Source organism: Dreissena polymorpha, chromosome 8, assembly GCF_020536995.1.
Source record: "Dreissena polymorpha isolate Duluth1 chromosome 8, UMN_Dpol_1.0, whole genome shotgun sequence".
In the NCBI taxonomy this organism is placed as follows: domain Eukaryota; kingdom Metazoa; phylum Mollusca; class Bivalvia; order Myida; family Dreissenidae; genus Dreissena; species Dreissena polymorpha.
This window is the reverse complement of record NC_068362.1, coordinates 97,799,723-97,812,339: the sequence shown is the minus strand read 5'-3', so window position 1 is coordinate 97,812,339 and position 12,617 is coordinate 97,799,723. Positions and strand designations below refer to the sequence as shown.

Genomic DNA, 12,617 nt, shown 5'->3' with positions numbered 1-12,617 from the left:
CTCATATGACTTGGCACTGGCTAATGTGACTAGACACTGGCTTCTGTGACTTTGCACTAGCTTTTCGACTGAAAACTTTCTTATGTAACTGGACACTGGCTAACATGACTGAGCACTGGCTAATGGGACTGTGAAGTTGTTCATATGCCTGGGCCCTGGCTAATATGACTTGGCACCGCCTAATAAGACTGAACACTGGCTTATATGACTGGAAACTGTCTAATGTGATTGGTACTGGCTTATGTCACTGGGCACTGGTCAATGTGATTGGCACTGTCTAATGTGATTGGTACTGGCTAATGGGACTAGAAACTGGCTAATATGATTGGTACTGGCTTATGTCACTGGGCACTGGTCAATGTGATTGGCACTTGCTAATGTGATTGGTACTGGCTTATGTCACTGGGCACTGGTCAATGTGATTGGCACTGGCTAATGTGATTGGTACTGGCTTATGTCACTGGGCACTGGGCAATGTGATTGGCACTGGCCAATGTGATTGGCACTGGCTAATGTGATTGGTACTGGCTTATGTCACTGGGCACTGGGCAATGTGATTGGCACTGGGCAATGTGATTGGCACTGGCTAATGTGATTGGTACTGGCTTATGTCACTGGGCACTGGTCAATTTGATTGGCACTGGCTAATGTGATTGGTACTGGCTTGTGTCACTGGGCACTGGGCAATGTGATTGGCACTGGGCAATGTGATTGGCACTGGCTAATGTGATTGGTACTGGCGTATGTCACTGGGCACTGGTCATTGTGATTGGCACTGGCTAATGTGATTGGTACTGGCTAATGTGATTGGTACTGGCTTATGTCACTGGACACTGGTCAATGTGATTGGCACTGGGCAATGTGATTGGTACTGGCTTATGTCACTGGGCACTGGTCAATGTGATTGGCACTGGCTAATGTGATTGGTACTGGCTTATGTCACTGGGCACTGGGCAATGTGATTGGCACTGGGCAATGTGATTGGCACTGGCTAATGTGATTGGTACTGGCTTATGTCACTGGGCACTGGTCAATGTGATTGGCACTGGGCAATGTGATTGGTACTGGCTAATGTGATTGGTACTGGCTTATGTCACTGGGCACTGGGCAATGTGATTGGCACTGGCCAATGTGATTGGTACTGGCTTATGTCATTGGGCACTGGGCAATGTGATTGGCACTGGGCAATGTGATTGGCACTGGCTAATGTGATTGGTACTGGCTTATGTCACTGGGCACTGGTCAATGTGATTGGCACTGGGCAATGTGATTGGTACTGGCTAATGTGATTGGTACTGGCTTATGTCACTGGGCACTGGGCAATGTGATTGGCACTGGCCAATGTGATTGGCACTGGCTAATGTGATTGGTACTGGCTTATGTCACTGGGCACTGGTCAATGTGATTGGCACTGGGTAATGTGATTGACACTGGCTTATGTGATTGGTACTGGCTTATGTCACTCGGCACTGGTCAATGTGATTGGCACTGGCTAATGTGATTGGTACTGGCTAATGGGACTAGAAACTGGCTAATATGACTGAACACTTTTTAATGTGACTGGACACTGTTTAATATGACTGGACACTGTTAAATATGACTGGACACTGTTTAATGTGAATGAACACTGGCTTATATTACTGGGCAACTAATACTAATAATGATGATGCATACATATATGTTGCTGGAGTCATATTCGAAAAGATATGTTGTTAGATATGTTACAACTTCATGCCAACAAAATAAAAAGCACAATTTTACACTGTAAGCATGACGGTAATTGAACGTTTACGCTTAGTCACCAAAACAAAACATGGTCATCGTAGACGTCAACTTCAAAGTTATTTACATATAATTATATTTCTCAAATCTAAATTAATTATTAGACGTATTGCTTAACAATCTGGCATTACTAGAACCAGTATCTATGTCAGTCATGATAGTGCATGGTACTATACCTGACTTTTTGCCATTTGTATTGTTCGTATGTGCTATGCATTAGAGACAATATAATACCCCAGTGGTATTGTTCGCCTGTCATACACAGCTATTCACATTGAAGTAACCGACCAGGTGCTACATTGAAACCGTAAGACGTTTTCTTTTCATACAAAATCTATTAGAAGAACTAATTAAGTGATAAAATTGCAGGAATGTAACAATAAACCTTTTGTTTTGCTATCAGACGTACCCTGTAACCACTAATGCATATTTATTGCCAAAGTCATGTCTCAACGATCGTTCGTGTTTTGCTAATTGCATTCTCTCGCCGACTCACATCACTTAATTGTGCAGCCCAATTGCATGTCTGCGCTCGGAAAATACGTGTTCCATATTAATAGGAAGTCATTTAAATTCAGTTCATCTTCATCAAAAATGCAATACAATAAAACCGTTAAATGCAGTGTTGAAAAAGATACTCAAACATTATTTTTTGCGACAAATTACTGACAATATACAGCTGGTACGATGGCGTAATGAATACTGGTCTCAAACCCGTTTTAATTTGGGATTATATAACCGAGCGACTCTAATGGGAAAATCAGGTGGCTCCACTTACGTATGAGTTACCAACTCGATCATAAGAAACACATTAATCACTATCGTAAGTTATGTAGGCAAATGGATTTTTTTAATGTCTGAAGAAAACATGGTGCAACAATTCAACAGTGACAACTCCTTCAACACATTGAAACAATTTACATATAATAATAGTCTTGTTTCAAATAGATATATTTGTGCTGAATCATATACCAGTATTAACATATAATTATAAACCGTTTATCTGTAAATAAATTATTAAAAGCTAATTATTATAATTTTGTTTAGAAAAGAAACAATTGATGGTTAGATTGATTAATAAGTAAAGCGTTTTTACGATAAATCTGATCAATGTAAATGGTTTAACGACTTATATGGACGAGATGAAATATTATCATCATTCAATACTGACGAGGTCCCAACGATTATTTGAAATGTGTTATATAATCCTGTGAATTATATAAAGCCTCCCGGATTATGACTCTTCAACCCATGCAGTTGCTGATCGGAAGTCATGGACGCATCTTTTTATCATTAAGGATTCTGAGGTCATAGATTCGTCAGCTTCATTCACACAATGCATCATTTTCCCAAATAAATATTGTGTCATAGCTTGAACGGAGCATTCTTTTCCAGACGTCGTGATCCTTTTGCGACGCATTTTCCACAAAAAAGCACCAACACCATCACTCTTGGTGCAAATTCATTATAGCATAAGGTGTTAAACTCACGGCTTCATTTGGTGTTTGGACATCGCCGGTTTACGATGTATTATGTCATCTTTTATCATTTTATAAAACATATACCGAAATAAAGTCCAGGAATAATCTCTAAGCAGTCATCGTAATGCGAAAGAAAGACGAGTTAGTCTGGACTATAATTTTTTAAGCCATCATATCATGGTGGTCTACGTGGTGCATAAAATATAGATATCACGACTTTGGCTTTGTTGCGGCGGCATGCATCGAAAACAATGTCAATGGGCATGTTTATGCCAATTGGACAAAACGCTTCATTTGAAGACAAAGTGTTTATATCTTTATAAATTTGTTTTAGAACATAAATAATTAACTTTAAACCTGTTCGTGTTTTGCGAAAATTTCAGTGCGAATGACTTTGCATTTGTTAAACAACATTTATATTTATTTCTTGTTCTTAAACCGATGTCCGTACGTATGAGTCTTATATTTTACAAAAAAAGGAATTTCCAGAAAATGTTGCGCAACAAAGATCTATTGAAGATAATATCAGCATATAAAAATATAGATACATAAATTTACAGACGGTGCGTGCATTTATCATCTACTGTCAATAACTTTCGCTGTTCATAATATAATCATACGAAAAATAAAATGCCACAAGAAATACAGAAACTATAAATTCTGCATTAGTAAAACTGTGTATTGTTTTTATAGCTCACGTGATCGGGTATCAATTACTCTAGTGCCTCTCTGGTAGCCGCGATTGACAAAGTGCTATCTGCTTGTTTGATAGACGTAACACTAGTGTTATACAACCAAGACACGCGCTTTTAAAATAGTTTGTGCACGGTTTAAGAAGTGTGGAACACAATACGCTAATTATTAATGAATTTCAAAATATTTTTTTTACATCTGGAATAAATTGGTTTGCATCCTCATAACATTTTTAATGTAGATGCGTGAAATGAGAGTTGTGTCTGTAATGAACTATTAGATAACACAATTAACTACTGGGCGATACAAGTTGGGTTTTGTTTCAACCGCAGTTTTGGTGTTTTCGCACCCGCTCGTTTACGTTTTTGCGGTTTCTGGCCGAATACCGTTTTGCAGAAGCCTTTCTCGCTTCTTGTTAAGCCTGAATCAGCATATTTCGGCAACAGGAAACAGTGAGCATTTTTAACCATCCGTCATTCTTCTAGGGTCGTCTTGTGTTAACTACCGATTATGCGCAAAGGACTTTAATGCATTAATGTCGGGGACTCGTTAAAATTAAAGTCTATGTGGCTTAAATACTGTTCAATAACAAAAAGTTACGTGACTGAAGTCACGCGCACGAGTCGCCGCTTTGGAACGCTTCTATTGTAACCGGGTACATTACCGCCGATGGGGCGCTGGCTGGGTGATTTATAAGCTGCACTCTGTACTGCCAACAGCTAGTCAGCGTTACTGAGTGAAAGAAGTTGGGGTGGTTAGGACTCTTCTATAAAACTCAGTTACTTATGAATCATCAAAGTGACAAACAAGCGTTGGTTTAAACAAAACAAAAACGCTGAAACAGTTGTATTAAATTAAAAGTAAATAGCTAAGGATAATAGTTGAACATCAATTAATTCAGATACAATTTGGAGACTTCATGGTTTAAATTTTATTAGTGAAAAATCTATAGTGTTATTTTAATACCAGAAACAAGTGTAATTACGAATTGTGTAAAAATGACTACGACATGGAGCTCCATCATTTTAACTTACCTGAATGTACTCGGACTCCTATGTGCAATTCTAGTGGTAACGATTGACCACGCACACGGCCAAAGGTCAACCATCTGGTCTGAGGGCGACATCCGGCTGGTCGGCGGCCACAGCCGACACGAGGGTACCGTGCTCATTTACCACTGGTCCCGCTGGGGCGCCGTCTGTGACGACAACTGGGACATCCGGGACGCCAATGTCGTCTGCAATGAGCTCGGATATGCGGGCGCGGCGGAAGCACCGAGACAGTCGCGCTTCGGGAAAGGCAGACGTAAGTTAATTATTATCAGTTTACTTACTTTCTACTAATAAATGTTGAGATTGGGACATCATCATCATCATCATCGTCATCATAATAATAATAATAATCATCATCATCATCATCATCATCATCATCATCATCATCATCATCATCATCATCATCATCATCATCCTCGTCATCATCATCATCACCACTACCACCACCATCATCATCATCAGCAGCAGCAGCAGCATTTTCATCATCATTTGTATCATAATTGTAATCATCATAATCATCATCATCATCGTCAACGTACTCGTCATTTAAAATTTTTGTTAAACATATTTTTTGCCGGAATTTTTGGCATCGTCATTTAGAATGACTTAGATGGACATTTCGATAAAAGTATCTTACTTTACAAGGAAAAGTAACTATCTTGTTGTGGGTTGTTCGTATTATTCGAGTGAGCTAAAAACGTTCAGAGGTCAATTGTTGCATTGACTAAAACTTAGACTAAAACTCTATGATGTATTATTTAAAAAAAATATAAACCATCATTCAAGCAAACTTGTACACATTTCTTATACCGATGATTCAAGTGTATGCAATGTGTTACGGTTAACTCGGAAAATGAAAATACGTTCAGTTTTTCCTCCGCTGCGCATTTAGCTCATTGTATACCATAAGCATTACTCAGCTGACAAATCACTTCCGCAAGAATCATCCAGATAACTCAGAAGCTGTTTTTTTTTGCGCGTAAATATGTTGTTGAATATTGATGAGTATGAAATAATTGGCGATGTGGAAATTCCGGAGGAGGAGTGGATTCTCCCGTACAGGCGTATAAGAATAAGTTATTGGCAAGGTTAACGTTCCTCTTAGAATGAGGGTAGCACTTGCGTTCTGGGTCTAATTGCTGTTTGTTTTTGTTTCTTGCTGTGAGTATGTTTTGTATATTTGTAATGATATTACTTTGACAACATACACAGTGTCTCAGTCGTCCGCGGTTAAAAAGCGTATAATTAATATATCAACAATACTCGTGTAATAGTTTGTAATACGTAGGCGTTCGTCCCGATAAGCTAGGCTCATATTTTGAATTATACGGCCATCATCGGTTTAAAAATACAGCCGCATGAAGATTACACGCATGGGATAGTTTATCTCACTGAAAGATAACATGCCCATACACTAACCGATTGCTGTTCTTCCAGATACTCCGAGAACAAATCCTTAGCAAATGACAAATATTTAATTCAACATTTAAGTACGTGTATTGCAATATTGTTTTGCATTCGTCATATTTCAAAGTGTGACTATTCGATAATGCTCGGTTGTTTTATATGCTATACATTTGATCGGACTAAATCTTTGAATAATTTGTCTTTCGTTCTAATTTGAAATTAAGGTCGAAATATGCTTTGAACTCGCGGTTTTTTGCTTGGCTTTACAGTCGACAATTTAACTATTGACATATGGAAGGAAATAGCACTGGAAGGTGCTCTGTTTAAGCCCCTTCTTCACCATACACCTTGATTTTAGACACACGGTGAAATTTACTGAGTGAAAACCTGCTCATAATCGTACCAAGCGGCCCTCATAAAATGAGCCATTTAACTTTTGCATTAGCGCTAACAGGCTAATGTATCATAAAATATAGTCATAGCAGGGGGATTTACAAGCGCACCTGCACAGAAAACGTGAATTTATGTGTCCTAAAATGACCATTCAAACCATCATCAATATGTATTATTTCATTTAAACATGTAGATAAAGACAATTATTCACCTCTCGAATTTGATGTGCTTTTAGCATGGCCACGTTAATCACGCCGTCAGTGTTAATTGCATTATGCATCTTGAATTAATACGGAATTCTTTAAAATTAAGAATACATCATTAATAAAAAAAATCAAGACCATGTACATAAATCCATCTCGCTGACTTCTGTCGTATATGAACAAGGGTAACTTTGCTGAGAATGTTATTGTACTACTCTATCATAGAAAGTAATAATAGGTAAACGTAATTACTGATTATTGTTAATAAATGTGTGACGGAATTTTCTTGAAACGAACAGTCTCTAGTGAGGATTATCTATGAAAACATATTACGTTAACGGAAGTCATAAACATTTATTAACTTTTTACGTCGGGTGTCACGATAAATAATCGGGTGCCACGATAAATAAAGTGAACGGCGGGAACTGGAGCATGTAACCAGAAACTGTGACAGCTAGTCCTTGTGCATGAGCATTAAACCTTTCACAAATAATAAAATACCGCCAGTACATTACAGTTTAAGGCGATTGCATTTTTTGTTTATTAGGAATTAAAATGATTTCCCGGGCGTTGGTAGCGTCGTCCGCCCCAGGTTGTTTTTTTTTTGTATTTTGCGTTTTAAAATATATCACGACTTCCCATTGAATACTCATTTACGTTGGTCAATATTTTCAAAGTATTATGATGGAAAGTTCTAAAAAGAGATGTAATTGTTCAATTTTAATGAAAGTGTTATGCCAAATAAATATAAATTTTAAACCTGAGGTGGCTCGTAGGCACGTAGACCCGCTGTCAAATTCTCCACAGTACCTCGAGAGTGCCACATTTTTACGATGTAATTTAGCTTAAATAAATATATTTAAACCAGTACCTATAACCGCGCAGTTAAAATGGAAAGCTGGGTGTTAGTAAAAATATGAGCTGGGTTTCCTTTCGCCGCAAAGAAAAGGAGAATATAAAAGTTGCAAAAACATTGACATCCCATTTCGACGAACGTTCTCGTGTTCAAGTACCCTTACATCATGAAAGTTACATGCATCTGAAAACAATTGTGTTTTTTAGCAAATCGTCTTATCGTCTGTAGTAGCCGTCGAGTCGGGTTAAGTGTGAACAGAGATGCCGGCATTAATTGGAAGGTCCATTAGACAACAAGGATTTAATGGGCTTTGTTTATGTGTTGAATGTACGCACCAAAGGATCAGAGTATAAACCATCCTCATTCGCATAGAAACCATAGAATGCGCGGACATGCTGTTTGTAAGGAAGATTGACGTTTTTTTGTTTTGTTTTTGTTTTGCCGTTTGTTACAATTTTCCTTTAAAAAGATGCTTTAAAGAAAAGCGTACCATTGTATAATATAACTGAATTATTATGAATTGGTACTTAATGCTTGCATGCTTACTACGATAGGCTTATTTATGCATTGTCATGGCATGTATTTTCAAAAGTAGTACTTAATTAAAGACAATTTTTGGATGCACTCATGATGTAGCAATTTTATTCTAAACAGTATTTGAATGCTTTATTAAGCGTCAGACCTTGCCTTTTGTTTTAAGATAAAATGGAGAACACCGCCAGCAATTGGAGTGAAAGATATTATAAACCAAAATATGGTTTGCCAATCATAAATTGCATAATAACGTTTTCAGCCTTTTGGTATTCCGCATAGGTATATTTGACTTGGTGCTTGAATAATTTAAACTGAACTGCTGTTTTCTGTATCCGGAAACTAGCAGCCAGTGTTATGTTGCTCAAATAGCCAACAATTGAGAAAACAAATAGAAGTAGACGTGTTTTTTTTAACAAACGTTTCATTTAACACGGGATAACATCCACGAGTGGGGTTTATTTACCGAACTAGAGATGAAAGTTAGACATCCTTTAAAGGTCAGGTATAAAGAAAGATGCGAAAGAATGGCACACTTAACATTGAATTGGATCCTGAATATAAAAACTCAGTCGTTTATACTCCTGCCAACATTATCATTCAATAATCGTGCAGCGTGCACCAAACGGGGCTGCAGACGGGTTGAATAGGTTCAGAACAGACAAACACATGCCAAGACTAAAACTTTATTTCACAATGTTCATGTTGAATGGCTTTTGAGTGATATTCGTCAAATTATACGTATTGATTTATTAAAAAGTGAAAACTCATATACATGGCGTATTTTTCTATAAAGTTCAATGATATGTTTTTAAAACAGTGTTAGTGTTCAATATCTAATGTCTATTAGCTTAACACCGTTTTTATGCGTATACATTAACCTGTATAATAGACACAATTTCCCGTCCATGTTCACTAAGGAGCGTTGTTCAATCGGACCTAGTTATAAGACGCAGAATCTCTGAACAGGATTTGGTATATAGGCATTCTATAAGGTTAAACTTAAAAAAAGAAAATAACATGAAAGACTTCATTCGAAAATAAATAAATAAGAGCTAAAGTTTTAAGATATATAGTCAATTGTTTTAGCAATTTAACGTCTAAGGGCGGAATATAATATGGGGTCTCGGTTAAAATACCTGTGAGTTGTAATAAAGACTTTAATTAGTCCAGATTCACAATTAAGTTTGGGCTGGGGAGAGTAGGTAAATATGCTATCGGTTTGTTGGTGTCGTGTTTGTCATGGTATGTGCATGACGTTAGCATTTTATAAGTAACGAACATCAATAACGGTATTCTGTCAGTATAAACCTTTTTGCGTTACCTGCATGAATGACATACTATTATTATACTCGTGAGACATAGCTTCGCTCAAGAAGATAATACACTTAGCGTTATTGTTTACCAAATCAGACCAAACAGACATATTATTCTGACAAAACCATTGACTATATGAACAAATAAACATCTCGTTGTGTGATACTCCTCCCTGAATTTCTTTTCTGATGATGTTTCTGGAATGTCTGTATTCTTTTCTAAAACAGATGATTTTTAGCAGGGGTTCATCTCCCAGGCTCAGCGCCATCCTTTTTTAGCCTTTACTTTCTTCATTTCTCATTATACTTAACATCACCAATAAAAACACCACTGACTGTTGGGGCGGTTTTCTCAAATATTTTAAATTCATATAAAAAAATAATTAATATTTATGGTTACGTTGTGTTGTTAATATAAAATTCTTTGAGAAATGTTTTTTTTTTACATTGACGGAGAATTTCATTTTTTTATTCTACTGCCTTGTATATTTAGGTGTAGTTTAATTATACATATAGGGTACGGCTCATGTATTTAGCACATTTGTTTTCTGTCTCTTTACCAAAATACGTTCACGTGTATAATAATTATTATATTTTTTAGGCAATTTAAATCCTTAAACAATATTTAAACGTATAGCGCCACAAGAATGCACATCTCGAACGCATAATGCTATGCGCAGTACGTTGTGTTAAGTACAATAATCATCATAGCCTGGAAAAAGGCATATGGTGTTTTTGCTAAATACTTTTCCAGTTGAGCAATAAATCGGAAGCAATTCAGATTTTTATTCACGCTATTTTAGACATTTGTTGACTCATTTTAATGAAATCATAAGTCTAGTGCTTTCCGGTTTCGCGAATGAGTTGTTTGTATCACAAAACCTTCATCGAATTTATAAATATGCATGCGTTCTCATAGGTATTTCCCATGTTAATCAAAAGCTTAATTATTTGCAATTGATCCAATCTTTGTATTTTGAATAATATGTTCCTATGAATTTTCAAATTATTTAACATAACAGACCATCGATCAAAACTAGTTTATGATATTCGGCGAATGGCAATTTGTGATTTAAGGCAATTTACATGATACTTTGAATGAGTACATTGCGTGCTATATATAAATTATGAATATATTCGATTCTTCATCGCGATGTCTTCGAGAATTTACACTTATATTAACGAGAAATAAGGTGTTAGTGGCTGTTATAGAACATACGTTTTGTTTGTCATTAACTGTCTCGAACTATTTCATTTGCATTTGTTGGTTTCGGATTAAATCGAGCATTGTCGCCATTTCTAGTAAAAATCATGACGTGAACAGTTAAACGTTTATTTTAATTTATGTTATGTTGCGCATTCGGCGTTCTTCAGGTAGTATCGTGTAAATGCAAATGAGTTTTTCCATATTCGTTGCAAAAGCTGGACGCGTCTTTCCGCTCAGTAAACATTTGCATTATTATTTTAATAAGACATGGTAAAATCTATCGTAAGGGGTTGCTGAGTCAGCATAATTAATAAAAACAGTGCATTCAGCAGGTGGTCGAAGAAGAAGATGCAGTTCTAATAAAAAAATATAAGAAGTTGAAGTTGTTGCCATTTTATAGTGAAGTTGATTTTGGTTTATACATATTATAAGTTTGTTTTGTTGTTTTTGTTATTGTTGTTTTGTTTTATGGGCGGGTTGAAGGGTAGTTTATTGGCGTTGCGGTATTCTCGAGAACTTGATGTTCATAGAAGTAAATGAGCAGATGTATGGTGAGCTGCAAACGCTGACTTTAGAAATTAAATGACAATTAATTATAAAACGAAAATTGCAGACATGCGCAAGCGGTGTTTGCACGTAAGATGGTCTTCAACTGTTCAATTGGAATCCCTTTAATTACGACGTGCCTGTTGAGCGATCCTTTGATGATTTAGAACCAGTGCTAGAGATTGTATCACTTTTAACTAACCATTAACTACCTTTCAGCATCTGTCATTGACTTCAAACGTCATGAGAAATGTTTCCATGTAAGTCCCTTTGTATGCTCGCGTGTTCTTTGAGTGACAAAATAACATAAAAAGTTTTACCCGGCAACACTTAACTGGCTTGAGAAAATGTGTGGTCGAAGTAAAATGTTTTGAATAAAATATATATCAAGCACTGCTATACGCATGTGCAGAATCGATAACATAGGTGTACTGTCGTAAATTTCTTATTGAAGAAGCGATTTTTATAGGCGCGAGTTTGACTCCAAGCAGATGCACGATCGAAAAAAAGCATGATGTATATGTTTTTCTTAATAGCAACGTTTTCACTAAATTTCTAACGAAAAAAAGTTATTTAGTTATTTAATTATTGTCTGTATTTAAATTGGAAACAACGTTGATATGCCAATTTAAAGGGGCATTAATTTTGTCAAACATACGTGTTTTTTTTATTATTTTTTAACTGTAAAAAAGTCTTAAAGAATACCTTTTTATTAACGAAAACAAATTATACGAAAATATTGATGTCGTCGTTCTGGTACTTAACTGTTGTTGACCTTAATAAAAAGCACTTTCATAAGTATTTTCTCAGGCTAAGCATGCAACTTCGTTTTCAGGACAGAATGTCCAATCGCAAAACGTAATCGTCTCATAACGGAGCGTTAATTGCATCAGACGTCGGGAATGTAAACGACTCAAACGAATCGGAACGCTCTTCGTGTTCGCGAATTGTTTAGAAGTGTCTTTGAAGACAGTTTCCTTTTGGTTCCACAGTAATTTTAAGATTGATTGTGAGTCTGCAGAAGAACAGAAGCGTTGGTGGTCATTTGATACAAAGACTTTATGTAATCATCGTTATCTTGATTGGATAAATAATGCATCTATCCCCGCCCGTTTCAGTAAAAAATTCGTATCGCTTTGTAAGCGACATT

At 36.5% G+C, this 12,617-nt stretch overlaps 1 protein-coding gene across 1 annotated transcript in view; it reads left to right on the top strand.

Annotated features, from left to right (window-relative positions):
* Window positions 1–4,272: 4,272 nt before the first annotated feature.
* LOC127842356 (lysyl oxidase homolog 2-like) overlaps window positions 4,273–12,617 on the top strand; it is a 38,399-nt gene continuing 30,054 nt past the window's right edge. The window contains exon 1 of the mRNA XM_052371817.1: window positions 4,273–5,261. Within this exon, the coding sequence (XP_052227777.1) occupies window positions 4,955–5,261 (307 nt within the window). The 5' untranslated portion in view covers window positions 4,273–4,954. The remainder of the gene's footprint in view (window positions 5,262–12,617) is intronic.